Genomic DNA, 21,133 nt, shown 5'->3' with positions numbered 1-21,133 from the left:
TTCCTGGCCTCGCACCACGCAACATATTTACGCCAAATACGGTGATAATGCTGTACGGTTACATCCTTCCTGGCTTTGATCAGGGTAGGGATGACGTCATCCGGAATGCCTTTTTCCTTCAGGATCCGGCGTTCAACCGCCATGCCGTCAAACGCAGCCGCGGTAAGTCTTGGAACAGACAGGGTCCCTGCTGGAGCAGGTCCTTTCTTAGAGGTAGAGGCCACGGGTCCTCTGTGAGCATCTCTTGAAGTTCCGGGTACCAAGTCCTTCTTGGCCAATCCGGAGCCACGAGTATAGTCCTTACTCCTCTCCTTCTTATGATTCTCAGTACCTTGGGTATGAGAGGCAGAGGAGGGAACACATACACTGACTGGTACACCCACGGTGTTACCAGAGCGTCCACAGCTATTGCCTGAGGGTCCCTTGACCTGGCGCAATACCTGTCTAGTTTTTTGTTGATGTGGGACGCCATCATGTCCACCTTTGGTTTTTCCCAACGGTTCACAATCATGTGGAAGACTTCTGGGTGAAGTCCCCACTCTCCCGGGTGGAGGTCGTGTCTGCTGAGGAAGTCTGCTTCCCAGTTGTCCACTCCCGGAATGAACACTGCTGACAGTGCTATCACATGATTTTCCGCCCAGCGAAGAATCCTTGCAACTTCTGCCATTGCCCTCCTGCTTCTTGTGCCGCCCTGTCTGTTTACGTGGGCGACTGCCGTGATGTTGTCTGACTGGATCAGCACCGGCTGACCTTGAAGCAGAGGTCTTGCTAGGATTAGAGCATTGTAGATGGCCCTTAGCTCCAGGATATTTATGTGAAGTGATGTCTCCAGGCTTGACCACAAGCCCTGGAAATTTCTTCCCTGTGTGACTGCTCCCCAGCCTCTCAGGCTGGCATCCGTGGTCACCAGGACCCAGTCCTGAATGCCGAATCTGCGGCCCTCTAGAAGATGAGCACTCTGCAACCACCACAGGAGAGACACCCTTGTCCTTGGTGACAAGATTATCCGCTGATGCATCTGAAGATGCGACCCGGACCATTTGTCTAGCAGATCCCACTGGAAGGTTCTTGCGTGGAATCTGCCGAATGGGATTGCTTCGTAAGAAGCCACCATCTTTCCCAGGACCCTTGTGCATTGATGCACTGAGACTTGGCCTGGTTTTAGGAGATTTCTGACTAGTTCGGATAACTCCCTGGCTTTCTCCTCCGGGAGAAACACCTTTTTCTGGACTGTGTCCAGGATCATCCCTAGGAATAGAGGTCGTGTCGTCGGGATCAGCTGCGATTTTGGAATATTGAGAATCCAACCGTGCTGGCGCAGCACTATCTGAGATAGTGCTACCCTGACTTCCAACTGTTCCCTGGATCTTGCCCTTATCAGGAGATCGTCCAAGTAAGGGATAACTAAAACTCCCTTCCTTCGAAGGAGTATCATCATTTCGGCCATTACCTTGGTAAAGACCCGGGGTGTCGTGGACAATCCAAACGGCAGCGTCTGAAACTGATAGTGACAGTTCTGTACCACAAACCTGAGGTACCCTTGGTGAGAAGGGTAAATTGGGACATGTAGGTAAGCATCTTTGATGTCCAGAGACACCATATAGTCCCCTTCTTCCAGGTTTGCAATCACTGCTCTGAGTGACTCCATCTTGAATTTGAACCTTTGTATGTAAGTGTTCAAGGATTTTAGGTTTAAAATTGGTCTCACCGAGCCGTCCGGCTTCGGTACCACAATAGTGTGGAATAGTACCCCTTTCCCTGTTGTAGGAGGGGTACCTTGATTATCACCTGCTGGGAATACAGCTTGTGAATGGCTTCCAATACTGCCTCCCTGTCTGAGGGAGACGTCGGTAAAGCAGACTTCAGAAAACGGCGAGGGGGAGACGTCTCGAATTCCAATTTGTACCCCTGAGATACCACCTGAAGGATCCAGGGGTCCACTTGCGAGTGGGCCCACTGTGCACTGAACTTCTTGAGACGGGCCCCCACCGTGCCTGAGTCCGCTTGTAAAGCCCCAGCGTCATGCTGAGGACTTTGCGGAGGCGGGAGAGGGCTTTTGTTCCTGGGAATTGGCTGTTTGTTGCAGCCTTTTTCCTCTCCCTCTGCCACGGGGCAGAAATGAGGCGCCTTTTGCCCGCTTGCCCTTATGGGGCCGAAAGGACTGCGCCTGATAATACGGCGTCTTCTTAGGTTGAGAAGCTACCTGGGGTAAAAATGTGGATTTTCCAGCAGTTGCCGTGGCTACCAGGTCTGATAGACCTACCCCAAATAACTCCTCCCCCTTATAAGGCAATACTTCCATGTGCCTTTTAGAATCCGCATCACCTGACCACTGCCGCGTCCATAAACCTCTTCTTGCAGAAATGGACAGCGCGCTAACTCTTGATGCCAGTCGGCAAATATCCCTCTGTGCATCACGCATATATAGAAATGCATCCTTCAAATGCTCTATAGTCAGTAATATACTGTCCCTATCTAGGGTATCAATATTTTCAGTCAGGGAATCCGACCACGCCAGGCCCGCACTGCACATCCAGGCTGAGGCGATTGCTGGTCGCAGTATAACACCCGTGTGAGTGTATATACATTTTAGGATATTCTCCAGCTTTCTATCGGCAGGTTCCTTTAGGGCGGCCGTATCAGGAGAGGGTAGTGCTACCTGTTTAGACAAGCGTGTGAGCGCTTTATCCACCCTAGGGGGTGTTTCCCAACGTGCCCTATCCTCTGGCGGGAAAGGGTACGATGCCAATAACCTTTTAGGAATTATCAGTTTTTTATTGGGGGAAACCCACGCCTCATCACACACTTCATTTAATTCCTCGGATACAGGAAAAACTACAGGCAGTTTTTTCTCACCAAACATAATACCCTTTTTAGTGGTACTTGTATTATCAGAGATATGCAATACATTTTTCATTGCTTCAATCATGTAACGTGTGGCCCTAGTGGAAGTCACGTTTGTCTCCTCATCATCGACACTGGAGTCAGTATCCGTGTCTGTGTCTGCCATTTGAGGTAACGGGCGTTTTAAAGCCCCTGATGGCGTTTGAGACCCCTGGACAGGCACAAGCTGAGTAGCCGGCTGTCTCATGTCGTCAACTGTCTGTCGTAAAGAGCTGACACTGTCACGTAATTCCTTCCATAAGCTCATCCACTCAGGTGTCGACTCCCTAGGGGGTGACAACTCTATAATAGGCAATTGCTCCGCCTCCATCTCATTTTCCTCCTCAAACATGTCGACACAATCGTACCGACACACCGCACACACACAGGGAATGCTCTGAGAGAGGACAGGACCCCACTAGCCCCTTGGGGAGACAGAGGGAGAGTATGCCAGCACACACCAGAGCGCTATATATAGACAGGAATACCACTATAAAATGTGCTTTTCCCTTTATAGCTGCTGTTAGTATTAAAACTGCGCCAAATTAGTGCCTTCCTCTCTTTTTTACCCTTTTCTGTAGTGCAGGACTGCAGGGGAGAGTCAGGGAGACGTCCTTCCAGCGGAGCTGTGATGGAAAATGGCGCCCGTGTGCTGAGGAGATAGGCTCCGCCCCCTTCCCGGCGGCCTTTTCTCCCGCTTTTTGGTGAGTTCTGGCAGGGGTTAAAATACATCCATATAGCCATGGGGGTTATATGTGGTGTATTTATGCCAGCCAAGGTGTTTACATTGCTGCTCAGGGCGCCCCCCCCTAGCGCCCTGCACCCTCAGTGACCGAAGTGTGAAGTGTGCCTGAGTAACAATGGCGCACAGCTGCAGTGCTGTGCGCTACCTTGTTGAAGACAGATGTCTTCTGCCGCCGATTTTTCCGGACCTCTTCTTGCTTCTGGCTCTGTAAGGGGGCCGGCAGCGCGGCTCTGGGACCGAGCTCCGAGGCTGGGCCTGTGTTCGGTCCCTCTGGAGCTAATGGTGTCCAGTAGCCTAAGAAGCCCAAGCTGGCTGCAAGCAGGCAGGTTCGCTTCTTCTCCCCTTAGTCCCTCGATGCAGTGAGCCTATTGCCAGCAGGTCTCACTGAAAATAAAAAACCTAAAACTAAACTTTCACTAAGAAGCTCAGGAGAGCCCCTAGTGTGCACCCTTCTCGGCCGGGCACAAAAATCTAACTGAGGCTTAGAGGAGGGTCATAGGGGGAGGAGCCAGTGCACACCAGGTAGTCCTAAAGCTTTACTTTTGTGCCCAGTCTCCTGCGGAGCCGCTATTCCCCATGGTCCTTACGGAGTTCCCAGCATCCACTAGGACGTCAGAGAAATGATGATACCATGCCAGTCAGCAGAAACATAACGAGTATGGAAGGGGGTGGAAAGAATTGAATACTGCCAAAAAGTCACAAATTACTTATATAAAAAGTCCACGTTGCACTAACCTCTGGGTCTCTATCCACCCACAAAGGTATCAACCACTCCAATCCCAGTCGTGGCATGACTTGCTCTTCACTGCCCTGATCATAGGGCAAAGACCAAAGATGCACCCAGTCCTGTAGGAAAGATATAAAGCAATTTACAGTATATCTTTTATAAGTCGGAGAAGTCCAAGAAAATATTCTGTACAACCATAACACTGAGTTACAGACAATATCACGAGATTTCATCAGCTGGGAGGAAAGGGCAAGGAATTATGCTATGGGGCTGATTCGATTCCATTGGAATCTCACATGATGTGCAGATTGATGGCAATTGTAGTACAAAAGTCTTGCTTGTTATTGTTTGCACTTATATTGGGTCCAAGTTAAACCAAGCAAGATTACCCTGGCCACATATCCTGCGTTCCGGAAATTTGTGGCTAAAAAAAATGCTTCCTATGTCTGTGAACTATGGGGGTCATTCCGAGTTGTTCGCTCGGTAATTTTTTTCGCATCGCAGCGATTTTCCGCTTAGTGCGCATGCGCAATGTCCGCAGTGCGACTGCGCCAAGTAAATTTGCTATGCAGTTAGGTATTTTACTCACGGTTTTTTCTTCGTTCTGGTGATCGTAATGTGATTGACAGGAAGTGGGTGTTTCTGGGCGGAAACTGGCCGTTTTATGGGTGTGTGCGAAAAAACGCTACAGTTTCTGGGAAAAACGCGGGAGTGGCTGGAGAAACGGACGAGTGTCTGGGCGAACTCTGGGTGTGTTTGTGACGTCAAACCAGGAACGACAAGCACTGAACTGATCGCAGATGCCGAGTAAGTTTGAAGCTACTCAGAAACTGCTAAGAGGTGTGTAATCGCAATTTTGAGAATCTTTCGTTCGCAATTTTAAGATGCTAAGATTCACTCCCAGTAGGCGGCGGCTTAGCATGTGTAAAGCTGATAAAAGCAGCTTGCGAGCGAACAACTCGGAATGAGGGCCTATAACCATCTATATAATAAATAAGAAACTGTATCAGAAGTGCTCTCATAAGCTAAAAAGTTTTAATTTTATGCATAAAAATAAAACATTTATATCCACACAGTCGGTGTAAATTTAAAACTGTATCCAAACAATACTATAAAATTTCTATAACAGGGTAAAGGACATGGAATGGTATTATAGTCACCACATTAACACAAGAAAAATTCAACCATAAACACATGTATTATGCAATAATAATATGATAGAGCTCCAACAGCCAGAAGTTAGATGTTAATTAGCAGCCATGCAGAGTTATCAGTTACCCTAATTTAGCACAGTTCCATAGGCATGCTCCTCTGCATATAACATTACAGCAGGTAGAACGAGTAATAGATGAAAAAGCATGAAGTTGTTAGTAGGCCTTCACTTTTTCTCATGCTGGTAATAGTAATTGATTCATTAAGGTCCAGGTGAAGTGACCAGGTCAATGTAAGCATATAGGGTCAGATGTAACGCACTTTGAGATGGCCGGAGCTCCGGGATTCTGGACAAATTTGTATGTTTTTTTTTAAAGCAGCAAACATTTACAAGGCAAAACCAACGTACTGCAGTTTTGCCTTGTAAATGTTTGCTGCTTTAAAAAAACGTATGAGTTCATCGGAATCTCTGAGCTCTGACCGTCTCACACCCCATTACAAACGGATTATAAAGTTTATTAGTGAGTTTATTGTATATCTTCTTCTGAGGAAGCTGCTAACTTGGAAGCAGAGACCTCACCTCCCTGCTCGAGATTAAGGACCACGGCATTTTGGTTTTCAGTGTGAACAATTACTGATAATTGCAGTCACACTAAGTGGGTCATTCAGACCTGATTGCACGCCATGTTTTTTTGCAGTGTTGCGATCAGGTCAGAACTGCGCATGCGTGTGCTCCGCAATGGACAGGCGAGTAACCCCCCCTGGCGACGGGGATCGCTGGGGAGCGACAGACTTACCGAAGAAAGCGATTGCACTGGCGATTGCAAGAAGATTGACAGGAAGAAGCCGTTTGTGGGTGTCAACTTACCGTTTCCAGGGAGTGTCCGAAGAAACGCAGGCGTGTCCAGCCATTTTAAGGGAGGGTTCCTGACGTCAGGCTCCATGCAGGATCGTTGCAGCGGCTCAGTAGGTCCTGAGCCGTGCAGAGACTGCACAAACTTTTGTTTGTGCAGCTCTCTGCACATGCATTCGCAACCCCTCACCGTGATTACCCCCTCCCCCTGTAGGCGGCGACTACCTGGTCGCAGCAGTGCAAAAAATGCCTGCTTGCAACCAGGTCTGATTTAGGCCCTAAGACCCCTGGCTTTCTGGCTGTCTCTAAATATAGGCGGTAAGATCCTGTTGATATCTCATTCCTGACCAGAGACTATTTTTGGCGAAATAAGGAAGGGGATTGAGTGAATGCCCTAACAGGGGAAAGCCATAAGGTAGTAGGAGATCTACTATAGCTTACTGTGCCCTAATCCAGACTGCTATTACCATCTGATATTGATTTATTTTTTGCATACATAAGACATGGAGTTGATTCTGCTGTATTAGAGAGGTATTTGAAGTGTAATTGATGCTTAATTGAGAATTTGTTTGGTGCACATAACATAAATAGCTTAAACCAGTGGTTCTCAACTGTGGTCCTCAAGTACCCCCAAGAGTTCATGTTTTCAAGGTCTCCTCACAGGATTGCAAGTTAAATAATTTGCTCCACCTGTGGGTCTTTTAAAATGTGTTAGTGAGTAATGAATACACCTGTGCACCAGCTAGGTGACCTGGAAACATGAACTGTTGGGGATACTTGAGGACCGAGGTTGAGAAACACTGGCTTAAACCATCTCCGTAAGTGGTATATGTTAGGTGTATGTTTTATGTACCTGGAGTAAAACTGCTTCCAACTAGAACGCATCTTGAGCTCTGCATATGAGTGAACATGCACTTTTTTTTTTTAATATATATTTCTACCACCTCATAAGCACGTATGTACAAAACTGCAACCATCAAAACTATACATGAAGGTCAGCACCAGTACCACAGGCACCCTATTTACTATAGGCACACGTCACATGCACATACAGTATACCTATGTTTATAACCATTTCTATTAGCAAAATATGCATTCACTGAAAACCATCAATAATATTTCACTGTACTTCTGTATAATATCAGAAACAATTCCCCATCTTACATGCAAGAAAGAAAACTTGCTTCAGCAAACAAACACATAACATAGAACATAACAACAGAGGAGATACCTACTTTATCAGTGGTGCACTCACAAACAGCTAATCAAAATGGTTCATTAGTGGGCAGGCATAGTCATTATCATCATCAACAGCTATTTTCATCTGCCCTTGACTTCCTGGAAATAATATAGCTTCCTCTGGTGTTACCACATCTATGTCCCAGTCTGTACTGTATCCGGCCTACATTAGAACACTTGTTCATTTCACAGTCCAACCTCTGCAGAGAGGTTGGCATCAGTGCCAAAAACATGCACACACTTTTCCGGTCATGCATAGAATGATTTCACAAAATAGGCCTAATTCAGGGCTGATTGCAAAAGCAAAATCTTTCTCTAATGTGCAAAACCATGGGGGTAATTCAGACCTGATCGCAGATGTGCTAAATTTAGCACATCTATGTGCTAAATTTAGCACATCTATTTGTCGCTGCCCGGGTCGCACAGGCGTTGCGGCCCGCCCCCCCGCAAACGGACCAGGCCAGTCACCGTCCCGTCCCAGAGATCACATCTACCTCTCAATCAGGCAGAGGCGATCGCAGGGCTAAGATGGGCATTCAGACCTGAACGCTGCTGAGCGAAAACGCACAGCAACGTTCAGGTCTGAATTAGCCCCCATGTGCACTGCAGGTGTGGCAGATATAACATTTGCAGAGAGAGTTAGATTTGGGTGGGTTATTTTGTTTCTGTGCAGAGTAAATACTGCCTGCTTTATTTTTACACTGCAATTTAGATTTCAGTTTGAACGCACCCCACCCATATCTAACTCTCTCTGCACATGTTATATCTGCCCACCCTGCTGTGCACATGGTTTTGCCCAACTGCTAACAAATTTGTTACGTTCAGGTCTGAATTACCCCCATGTGCAGTGCAGGTGGGGCAAATGTGCAGATAGAGTTACATTTGGGTGTGGTGTGTTCAAATTGAAATCTAAATTGTAGCGTAAAAATAAAGCAGCCATTATTTAGTTTACCCTGCACAGAAACAAAATAACCCACCCAAATCAAACTCACTCTGCACATGTTATATCTGCCCCACCTGCAGTACACATGGTTTTGCTCATTAGAGAAAGATTTTGCTTTTGCGATCAACCCTGAATTAGGCCCAATTTACGCAACATTACATAGCATAATACTCATGTTGCACTAGGCTCTATGGCACTGACATCAGGCTATTTACACCAGTCATCTGACAGCTTAAAAAAAATCACAGATAGGATTTATTATATAAAAATGCTTTTCTGCAAGCAGCTACACAAAATTTACCATAAAAAAGAAACTCATAGAACTCAAAAACAAAAGAAAGCTGTAGAACATTTTCAAAAAAAGCAAAGTGTGCCATAAGGAAGAATTAATTGGTATTTTGCTTCAGTGCCTCAAAGGAGATACAGATTCAAACAACCATCTGCACATTATCAGATAGGTAGGCAAGGATGAAGATATTTTCGTAAACCAAGCCACTGAACAATGGATGACAACAAATATCCTTCGTCCGTACTGGAGAAAAATCATATTTTTTACACTTATTATTATTTAATTGTGCAGTTAGCATAAAAGTCATGAATTTTTAAATGAATGTATATTATTTTAGTAAACAAAACATGTAAAAGCTTTCTAGAGTAGAAATTGCTGAAATAAAGCACAGACCTTATGTCATTAAAAGATAATAAAAGTACATTTTGTGCGTCTCCGGCACAACACAGATGCCTCTTGCCACACATTGCAGCTCACAAAGAGCATTATTTCCTTCTCTCACCGTGTTCCTGGCTTGAGCTGTCATCTCATGGGACAAGTGAAGCAAACACAATACTGTGCTCTTCGTGACACCTTTCCCCATATAGGAAAGAGCATTTCCTCCCCATTCCACATAAAACGATGAGATGATCTGATAAGAGAGGAAAACAATTTCATGGTAGCTTGCCTTTTAGTAGTGTTCATAAAATAAAATAAAACTGCACAATACCTCATTCAAGTACACAATTTTAAATATAGTCTACTCTATTATCATGAAACTAGATATTGCAGTTAGCAACTCCTTATTATGAAGAATCGTATACAAGATAATAATTGAACGGATTAATAAAAATGCATTGTATAGATTAAGAGAAGGCTGCACAAACTAGCCCTTACATACCTAGAAAATCAAGACTACTTGAATCAAATATAGTGCCAAGACAGGGGATTACTATTACTGAACTTTAACACAAAACTACGATTGGTTTATACAAACAAATTTTATACATAGGCTATTAGTTAGAGATTGGAGCAGGTTCTCCAGGAACACCGTGAATAAATGTCTTACAAAAAAAAACAAAAACCTAATTATACTGACATACAGTATGGACAAATATCACATTTAATAAGAAAAAGTCTGCTGTTAATAGAAGTACAGAATGTCGTACCTCTTTCTTTGAAAAAAAGAAATTCAATCCTCTCCCAGTGACACCAGTAGGGATAGTGATTTCAGCCCCCCTCCCCCTTTCCCCAACAAACAAAAGGATTCGGATAGGGGGTGAAGGAGCAAAAAGAAAATATAAATAGGAAGTCACATCTAATAGAAGGTACAGAGACTGCGAGATAAAAGAGGTGATGTCTTCAAAAAATCTAAAAAGAAGGAATTTAAAGTAGAGGATACTGAAATATCTACTACCAATATTTTTGACTGGTCAGATAGAATATTGACTAATACGGAAAAATTCTTAATAAAAAAAAAAAAAAAGATGTGTCCCCTGCACCTTTAAAAAAAATCGAATAAATTTCAATTATATCTAGAATGTAATAAATATAAAAGAAAGGTCACCCTCAAAATACATCTTGCTAGAAAAGATAATGCAATTTTGAGCAACTATGAATCCAGTTCTAAATCAGGCCTGAAAAGAAATTCAAATTTTCAATCCATATAATCCAATGTAAATCATTTAAATGCCTTCTATGCGGTTATGAAAAAGATTTATGTGATATAGAGTAAACAAAAATGTAAATGTTGAAACACTGAATTTGATGGCATATATTTTAAGAACCATTTAGCCCATCTAGTCTGTCCATGTACAGGTACACACTAGCAGTAAATTTTGTCGAGAGCAATTAAACTACCAGTATATTTTTGGATTGTGGGTGGAAACCCAAGCAAGTATCTGGAGAATCAGTTAGGGCCATGGTTGGAATCAAACCCCGGACCTCAGTGTTGTGAGGCAATAATGCTATCCATTACACCATCCGTATTGCTCAACTTATAAAGACAATATTAACCAGGAAGAAAGGTTAGCTCTTAAAAGTCTAAAAGATAATATTATAAACTGCTCCCCCCCCCCAAAAAATAAAAATAAAAAAAAATTCTAAGATGTGATTAAGAATTAAAAAATAAAAAAATTTAAAAAAAATACATATATACAGGTTGAGTATCCCTTATCCAATATGCTTGGGACCAGAGGTATTTTGGATATCGGATTTTTCCGTGTTTTGGAATAATTGCATACCATAATGAGATATCATGGTGATGGGACCTAAATCTAAGCACAGAATGCATTTATGTTACATATACACCTTATACACACAGCCTGAAGGTAATTTTAGCCAATATTTTTTATAACTTTGTGCATTAAACAAAGTGTGTGTACATTAACACAATTCATTTATGTTTCATATACACCTTATACACACAGCCTGAAGGTCATTTAATACAATATTTTTAATAACTTTGTGTATTAAACAAAGTTTGTGTACATTGAGCCATCAAAAAACAAAGGTTTCACTATTTCACTCTCACTCAAAAAAGTCCGTATTTCGGAATATTCCGTATTTCGGAATATTTGGATATGGGATACTCAACCTATATATATATATATATATATATATATATATATATATATACACGAACAGAAATCAGTCCTTTGCGCTATAATCCTTGGAAATCCAGATTAATGTCCAATTGCGCTTCAATCCCCTCCGTGCCACCGGAGAAAAGTAGAAACTGGTAAACAAATTGGAAAGCGCAAATGAGTAATAAAATGTATATAGTTTTACTTATAAAAACTGTTTACATACATTTCAGTTTAAAACAAACGGCATGTGTGGAATACTGCAACTCAGCCACTGCATCCGTACTGCAGACTTCTCTCAGGGCCCGCTCTGGTTACGGTCACTGACGTCACAACATCCCTGATTGGACGAAACGCGTAAGGCGTGGCTTGGACGTGGACGTTGTGACGTCAGTGACCGTAACCAGAGCGGGCCCTGAGAGAGGTCTGCAGTACGGATGCAGTGGCTGAGTTGCAGTATTCCACACATGCCGTTTGTTTTAAACTGAAATGTATGTAAACAGTGTTTATAAGTAAAACTATATACTTTTTATTACTCATTTGCGCTCTCCAATTTGTTTACCAATATATATATATATATATATATATATATATATATATATTATAAGGGCACGGTCGTGCCCTTATATTAAGGCTGAATCGAACAAACAGAATTCTCCCATAGGGAACTTCTGAGGTGGGGGCATGGTGTTTGAGGGGCTACACCTCAAAAGTGATTGGACGTACTGAGCTGAAATTTGGCATGGACGCGTAGAATCGTCACCCGGTGCTGCATGCCAAATAATAAACAATGAGGAATTGGGAGTAACCTAAAGTTTCAACTGTCAGTTTTTTTCTGCGACTTCCTGTTTGGCTTTTGAGGATGGTTTTCCCATATAGTCAATGGAAAGTTTGTTGGGAAGGCATAACTCAGGATAGACGACGAATTAAGACTTGGGGTTTGTTTTATTAGATATAGCTTGTCCCAGTGTAGTGCCTTTTGGGGTTAAGGCTTTTAAGAAAGTTACAGTTTTTTTTAAATTTAGTAAAATATACGCCATTATAGAGATAGGGAATTTCAATTTGTTGCGCCTGTGCAGTGCTGTCAGCAGGGGGTGTACTCAGAGCAGCTTCAAACGGGTGTACAAACATGGCCGACTTTTTTCCCCCCTGCATCCAGTTTTTGATGGTAAACTGGTGGGGAATTGCAAATATTAGGTTTATACAGTGGGGTGTGGGGTGTTTTGGGGTTAGTGGGGGCACATTTTCACGGTAATTAGCCCTGGCACCGCTCATATGAAAGTTTAATTGTCCGGTTCGAGCGGTGCCAGAGGATGCTGTGACGTCACTAATTTATTCAGAGCAATGGCAGCTGGGAGCTTGAAAATCAAAACTGCTTTGTACTATTTCTCCTACTCCCGCTAGCTTGGTTAGAGGATGCACTACGCTACTTGCCACCTCCTCCATGGACAGGTTCCAGGAAAAGCTGCCCAAGGAGAAGGAGCCCCGGAACTTACACCGGCAAGAGGAGGAAATGCTAGCTACTGCTGGGAGAAGAGCCGGCAGCTGTCTCCATCTACCCCCTCCCGTCTTCGTCACACCCCCTCCCAGTATCACACCCTCCAGCTCTCGCTCTCCTGCCTCCCGGCATCACCCTCCCCCCGGCTCCCTCATGCGTGCACTGCTCAGTTACATCAGGGGCGGGGAAGAGCTGTAGTCAGTCCCTGTACTCCCTCCTGGTAAAAGATCCAGCTGGTTTCCTCTCCAACCCCTCTCTCCCAGTCCGGCTTGATTGATCTTCTTCTTGAATTGGAGCCGGAGGGGATTTTTTGAAAAGGGAGCGTGGCCACGGGGATCCGCAATTAGGCCACGCATCCAATATTGACTGGGCCCGGCAAAATATGTGCAGCCCTGCCTGGCCTGCTGCTGCCCTATGTCTGACTGCTGCAGATGTAACAGCAGCCTGCCAAGTGCCAACATATGCAGGAAGGAGTAGGTAAGGGGGGTGGTGCATTTGTCAGTGTGTGTGTGTGTGTGTGACTGTCAGTGTGTGTGAGTGACAGGAGGTGCAAAGTGTACGCCCGTGCCATGCCCCAAGATTCTGAAGGGCAGAAAGCATAGATGCAGCGCCTAGTTAAGGATTACAAATGGATTCACCTTGAGCTGGTGAATGCGAACAGCGGGTTCCCGGCTCCCAGCTCCCTCTATAGTGAGTGTGTGGGAGGGGAGGTGGGGGGGAAGGTGTCACACTAGATCACCTAAAGTTCTTCACTTGCATTGTTAAAATTACTTAGCGTAAATGAGTATTACAGTACGTATAATGTAGGGGAGCCAGTGACTTGCTGTTGTGTATCTCTAATGCAATTCTTACTTTTAGCAATATGTAAATCACACGGCCTGAGAAATTATAAAAGGCTATATAAATGTATATCCATATCAATGTTTATGTGAAATAATTATACATCTATACATGTATGTACACATGTCTGCGTTTATATAAAAATCTCAGTATGTACACACACATACTAATACTATATATATATATATATATATATACATACATACACACACACGCACTATACATACTGTAGGAATCTGGTACTCACTGTTGGCAACAAATATTCTTACCCCGTTGTCCTCCGTATATAAGGGACTAAAATACAGCTCCAGCTGTGGACCAGCAAACCACGGCTTTACTAGTGGACAGACAACGACTATTTTTTTGCCATCTATTTACAGATGTATAGTAAAGTATAGCTATGGCGCATCGGGGCCTTATAAAAGTTAGCAACAGATAACAAGAATATGTCCTATGTCCAGACAGTAATCGGTAGTTAGTTCTGCTTATTGCAGAGATTACAGCAGCTATAGCTAAAGGGGGGTACACACAGAGAGATCCGTGCTTAATTTCTAAGCAATCTGATTAGATTGCTTAGAAATTAAGCACGGATCTCTCCGTGTGTATGCCCATAGTGATGCGTGGCCCCGTGCATCACTGTAGCCGGTGCATGTACAATCTTTAAGAATAAAGGTTCAAAAAGGGTTGAGATTGCCTAAAGGATAAAAAAAGGGGAAGACTAGATGGGCAAAGTGGTTCTTATCTGCCATCAAATTCTATGTTTCTAGGTCGCTCACTTCACCACGGTGTGAAGTGAGCGCCCCCCCCTCACTCAGCACACATCGCGCTGAGGGTGTACTGACTCAGCTTCACTTGGGTGTACAAACATGGCCGATGTGGCATATAGCAGACCAGTGGTGTAACTAGCACGGGGTGAGGGTGCCACGGCACACCCATGTAGAGGACGGCACCGCCAACCACCCTACCAGAGTGACCCACCACTATCCTGCAGGATGTAGTACGGGTGACCGGCGGTCTCCTGACCGCCGGTCACCTTACCGACGCCGGGATCCCGGCAGCATACCGACGCCGGGATCCCGGCGGGGAGGGGCGAGTGCAGCAAGCCCCTTGCGGGCTCGCTGCGCTCGCCACGCAGCGGGCTCGGTGGCGACCGTTCCCACTCTATGGGTGTCGTGGACACCCACGAGTGGAAATAGTCCCTGTTGGTCGGCATGCCGACCATCGGGATAGTGAGCCGTCGGGCTCACGGAGGAGGTCATGTGACTGTCGATCAGCCGACCGGCGGTCACATGACTACCACTCATCCTGCAGCAAGCCACCCCTGATCTCATCTGGCTGGAGGAGATTACCACATAACGCCGGCAGTAGAAGTGTGTCCCCGTCGCTGGGTTTAGTGCCATTACTCGGCTTCTAGGCTTGCTGCTCAGGCAGCTGGGCATGGGCGGAAGGAGAGGCGGCAGAAGCTGCTGCAGGCGGTGGGGTTGGAGCTGACAGTTCTTTCTGGTCTCTGTTCCGGGAGCATCAGCTGGAGAGCGCTGACGGGGACAACAGCGGGACTCCGGCGGCAGGGCGGGTATGTGTGGGCAGTGACCTCCCTCCCCATGTGCGGGCCTGCGGAGTGTGCGGCGCAGGATGGGGCAGAGCGCTGAAGGGGACAGCAGCGGGGCTCCGGCGGCAGGGCGGGTATGTGTTGCCAGTGACCTACCTCCCCATGTGCGGGCCTGCGGAGTGTGCGGCGCAGGATGGGGCAGAGCGCTGACAGGGACAGCAGCGGGGCTCCAGTGGCAGGGCGGGTATGTGTGGCCAGGGACCTCCCTCCCCATGTGCGGGCCTGCGGAGTGTGCGGCGCAGGATGGGGCAGAGCGCTGACGGGGACAGCAGCGGGGCTCCAGTGGCAGGGCGGGTATGTGTGGCCAGTGACCTCCCTCCCCATGTGCGGGCCTGCGGAGTGTGCGGCGCAGGATGGGGCAGGTGGAGCTCTCCCTCCCTGGGGCTCTTCCAGATGTAACTACTCAGCCGTCTTTCTCCCGGGCTGCGCAGCGCTCTCCCCGACTGGCCTCAGCCCTGGAACACTGTGACCAAACTGCTGGGGGCTACTTTCTGGAGGCCCGGTCAAGACTGGCCTAGCTGGAGCTGTTCACTGCCTTCCTCAACGCAACATCAGCAGGGGGTCCGGGCCTCATCACCAGCCCAGGTCTGTCTTATGTATGTATCATGTATGTGTGTGTGATATATGTATGTATCATATATATATATATATATATATATATATATATATATATATATAAATAAAATAAGAATTTACTTACCGATAATTCTATTTCTCGTAGTCCGTAGTGGATGCTGGGAACTCCGTAAGGACCATGGGAATAGCGGCTCCGCAGGAGACTGGGCACAACTAAAGAAAGCTTTAGGACTACCTGGTGTGCACTGGCTCCTCCCCCTATGACCCTCCTCCAAGACTCAGTTAGGATACTGTGCCCGGACGAGCGTACACAATAAGGAAAGATTTTGAATCCCGGGTAAGACTCATACCAGCCACACCAATCACACCGTACAACTTGTGATATGAAACCCAGTTAACAGCATGATAATAGGGGAGCCTCTGAATAGATGGCTCACAACAATAACCCGTTTTAGTTAACAATAACTATGTACAAGTATTGCAGACAATCCGCACTTGGGATGGGCGCCCAGCATCCACTACGGACTACAAGAAATAGAATTATCGGTAAGTAAATTCTTATTTTCTCTGACGTCCTAGTGGATGCTGGGAACTCCGTAAGGACCATGGGGATTATACCAAAGCTCCCAAACGGGCGGGAGAGTGCGGATGACTCTGCAGCACCGAATGAGAGAACTCCAGGTCCTCCTCAGCCAGGGTATCAAATTTGTAGAATTTTGCAAACGTGTTTGCCCCTGACCAAGTAACAGCTCGGCAAAGTTGTAAAGCCGAGACCCCTCGGGCAGCCGCCCAAGATGAGCCCACCTTCCTCGTGGGAAGGGCTTTAACAGATTTAAGCTGCGGCAATCCCACCGCAGAATGCGCCAGCTGAATAGTGCTACACATCCAGCGCGCAATAGACTGCTTAGAAGCAGGAGCACCCAGCTTGTCGGGTGCATACAGGATAACCAGCTAGTCAGACTTTCTGACTCCAGCCGTCCTGGAAACGTAAATTTTCAGGGCCCTGACTACGTCCAGCAACTTGGAATCCTCCAAGTCCCTAGTAGCCGCAGGCACCACAATAGGTTGGTTCAAGTGAAAAACTGAGACCACCTTCGGGAGAAACTGAGGACGAGTCCTCAATTCTGCCCTATCCATATGGAAAATCAGATAAGGGCTTTTACAAGACAAAGCCGCCAATTCTGAAACTCACCTGGCCGAAGCCAGGGCCAACAGCATGACCACTTTCCACGTGAGATATTTTAAATCCACAGTCTTAAGTGGTTCGAACTAATGTGATTTCAGGAATTCCAAAACCACATTGAGATCCCAAGGTGCCACTGGGCACAAAAGGAGGCTGAATATGCAGAACTCCTTTGACAAAAGTCTGAACTACAGGCAGTGAAGCCCGTTCTTTCTGGAAGAAAATCGACAGAGCCGAAATCTGGACCTTGATGGACCCCAATTTGAGGCCCAACGTCACTCCTGCTTGCAGGAATTGTAGGAATCGACCCAGTTGACATTCCTTCGTCGGGGCCTTCTTGGCCTCACACCACGCAACATATTTTCGCCCAATGCAGTGATAACGTTTTGCGGTGACATCCTTCCTGGCTTTGAGCAGGGTAGGGATGACTTCCTCCGGAATGCCCATTAGGATCCGGTGTTCAACCGCCATGCCGTCCAACGTAGCCGCGGTAAGTCTTGGAACAGACAGGATCCCTGCTGCAGCAGGTCTTGTCCGAGCGGCAGAGGCCAAGGGTCCTCTGCAAGCATCTCTTACAGTTCCGGGTATCCAGCTCTTCGTGGCCAATCCGGAACCACGAGTATAGTTTCCACTCCTCGCTTTCATATGATTCTCAGTACCTTGGGAATGAGAGGCAGAGGAGGAAACACATAAACCGACTGGTACACCTAAGGTGTCACTAGAGCGTCCCCCGCGATCGCCTGAGGGTCCCTTGACCTGGCGCAATATCTTTTCAACTTTTTGTTGAGGCAGGACGCCATCATGTCCACCCGTGGTCATACCCAACGGTTTTTCCGCATTTGGAAAACTTCTGGATGAAGTCCCCATTCTCCCGGGTGTAGGTCGCCCATCGGAGAATCCTTGTGGCTTCTGCCATCGCCATCCTGCTTCTTGTGCCGCCCTGTTTGTTTACATGGGCGACCGCCGTGATGTTGTCTGATTGGATCAGTACCGGCTGGTTCTGAAGCAGGGGCCTTGCTTGACTTAGGGCATTGTAAAAAGCCCTTAGCTCCCGGATATTAATGTGAGGCGAAATTTCCTTGGAAATTTCTTCCCTGTGTGACTGCACCCCAGCCCCAAAGGCTGGCATCCGTGGTCACCAGGACCCCGTCCTGTATTCCGAATCTGCGGCCCTCTAGTAGATGAGCCCTCTGCAGCCACCACAGCAGCGACACCCTGTTTCTTGCTGACAGGGTTATCCGCTGTTGTATCAGTAGATGGGACCCGGACCATTTGTCCCACAGGCCCCACTGGAACGTCCTTGCGTGGAACCTTCCGAATGGAATTATGCTTCGTACGAAGCTACCATTTTTCCCAGAACTCGTGTGCATTGATGTGCCGACACTTGTCCTGTCTCTGACTAGAGATGACAACTCCTCGGCTTTTTCCACTGGAAGAAACACTCTTTTCTGGTCTGTGTCCAGAATCATTCCCAGGAACAGAAGACGTGTCGTCGGGACCAGCTGTGACTTTGGAAAATTGAGAATCCAGCCGTGCTGTTGTAGCACTTCCCGAGAGAGTGCTACCCCTATTACCAACTGTTCTTTGGACCTCGCCTTTATCAGGAGATCGTCCAAATACGGGATAATAAAAACTTCCTTCTTGCGAAGGAGTATCATTTCGATCATTACCTTGGTAAAGACCTTCGGAGCCGTGGGCAACTCCAACGGCAGCATCTGGAACTGATAGTGACAGTCCTGTACCACACATCTGAGGTACTCCTGGTGAGGAGGGTAAATGGGGACATGCAGGTACGCATCCTTGATGTCCAGGGAGACCCTGTAATCACCTTCGTCCAGGCTCGTAATAACCGCCCTGAGCGATTCCATCTTGAACATGAATCTTCTGATATAAAAAATTCAAGCATTTTAATTTTAAGATGGGTCTCACCGAACCGTTCTGTTTCGGTACCACGACCATTGTGGTATAGTAACCCCTTCCTTGCTGAAGGAGGGGCACCTTGACAATCACTTGTTGTGATTATAGTGTTGAATAGTCACCAACACCGCCTCCCTGGCAGAGGGAGGTGCCGGTAAGGCAGATTTTATGAAACGGCGGGGGGGCGAACATCTCGAACTCCAGCCTGTACCCCTGAGAAACTACCTGAAGGACCCAGGGATCCATGTGAGAGAGCCCACTGGGCGCTGAAATTTCTGAGACGGGCCCCCACCGTACCCGGGTCCGCCTAAGCAGCCCCCGCGTCATTCAAGTACACAATTTTAAATATAGTCTACTCTATTATCATGAAACTAGATATTGCAGTTAGCAACTCCTTATTATGAAGAATCGTATACAAGATAATAATTGAACGGATTAATAAAAATGCATTGTGTAGATTAAGAGAAGGCTGCACAAACTAGCCCTTACATACCTAGAAAATCAAGACTACTTGAATCAAATATAGTGCCAATTCAGGGGATTACTATTACTGAACTTTAACACAAAACTACGATTGGTTTATACAAACAAATTTTATACATAGGCTATTAGTTAGAGATTGGAGCAGGTTCTCCAGGAACACCGTGAATAAATGTCTTACAAAAAAAAACAAAAACCTAATTATACTGACATACAGTATGGACAAATATCACATTTAATAAGAAAAAGTCTGCTGTTAATAGAAGTACAGAATGTCGTACCTCTTTCTTTGAAAAAAAGAAATTCAATCCTCTCCCAGTGACACCAGTAGGGATAGTGATTTCAGGCCCCTCCCCCTTTCCCCAACAAACAAAAGGATTCGGATAGGGGGTGAAGGAGCAAAAAGAAAATATAAATAGGAAGTCACATCTAATAGAAGGTACAGAGACTGCGAGATAAAAGAGGTGATGTCTTCAAAAAATCTAAAAAGAAGGAATTTAAAGTAGAGGATACTGAAATATCTACTACCAATATTTTTGACTGGTCAGATAGAATATTGACTAATACGGAAAAATTCTTAATAAAAAAAAAAAAAAGATGTGTCCCCTGCACCTTTAAAAAAAATCGAATAAATTTCAATTATATCTAGAATGTAATAAATATAAAAGAAAGGTCACCCTCAAAATACATCTTGCTAGAAAAGATAATGCAATTTTGAGCAACTATGAATCCAGTTCTAAATCAGGCCTGAAAAGAAATTCAAATTTTCAATCCATATAATCCAATGTAAATCATTTAAATGCCTTCTATGCGGTTATGAAAAAGATTTATGTGATATAGAGTAAACAAAAATGTAAATGTTGAAACACTGAATTTGATGGCATATATTTTAAGAACCATTTAGCCCATCTAGTTTGTCCATGTACAGGTACACACTAGCAGTAAATTTTGTCGAGAGCAATTAAACTACCAGTATATTTTTGGATTGTGGGTGGAAACCCAAGCAAGTATCTGGAGAATCAGTTAGGGCCATGGTTGGAATCAAACCCCGGACCTCAGTGTTGTGAGGCAATAATGCTATCCATTACACCATCCGTATTGCTCAACTTATAAAGACAATATTAACCAGGAAGAAAGGTTAGCTCTTAAAAGTCTAAAAGATAATATTATAAACTGCTCCCCCCCAAAAAAAAAAAAAAATAAAAAAAAAATTCTAAGATGTGATTAAGAATAAAAAAATAAAAAAATAAAAAAAAATACATATATACAGGTTGAGTATCCCTTATCCAATATGCTTGGGACCAGAGGTATTTTGGATACCGGATTTTTCCGTGTTTTGGAATAATTGCATACCATAATGAGATATCATGGTGATGGGACCTAAATCTAAGCACAGAATGCATTTATGTTACATATACACCTTATACACACAGCCTGAAGGTAATTTTAGCCAATATTTTTTTATAACTTTGTGCATTAAACAAAGTGTGTGTACATTAACACAATTCATTTATGTTTCATATACACCTTATACACACAGCCTGAAGGTCATTTAATACAATATTTTAATAACTTTGTGTATTAAACAAAGTTTGTGTACATTGAGCCATCAAAAAACAAAGGTTTCACTATTTC

General features: G+C 45.2%; 1 protein-coding gene across 3 annotated transcripts in view; it reads right to left on the bottom strand.

The window, feature by feature from the left end:
* RTTN (rotatin) overlaps positions 1 to 21,133 on the bottom strand; it is a 660,131-nt gene that overhangs the window by 223,869 nt on the left and 415,129 nt on the right. For all 3 annotated transcript variants that reach the window (XM_063923387.1, XM_063923386.1, XM_063923388.1), the window contains exons 30-31: positions 9,334 to 9,462; positions 4,364 to 4,474 (exon numbers count right to left, since the gene is read on the bottom strand). In XM_063923387.1, coding sequence (XP_063779457.1) covers positions 4,364 to 4,474; positions 9,334 to 9,462 — 240 coding nt within the window. The remainder of the gene's footprint in view (positions 1 to 4,363; positions 4,475 to 9,333; positions 9,463 to 21,133) is intronic.

The sequence above is a fragment of the Pseudophryne corroboree genome, chromosome 5 (genome assembly GCF_028390025.1).
Source record: "Pseudophryne corroboree isolate aPseCor3 chromosome 5, aPseCor3.hap2, whole genome shotgun sequence".
NCBI lineage: Eukaryota > Metazoa > Chordata > Amphibia > Anura > Myobatrachidae > Pseudophryne > Pseudophryne corroboree.
The sequence above is the reverse complement of the archived record's forward strand: the minus strand, read 5'-3'. Positions and strand labels throughout refer to the sequence as shown.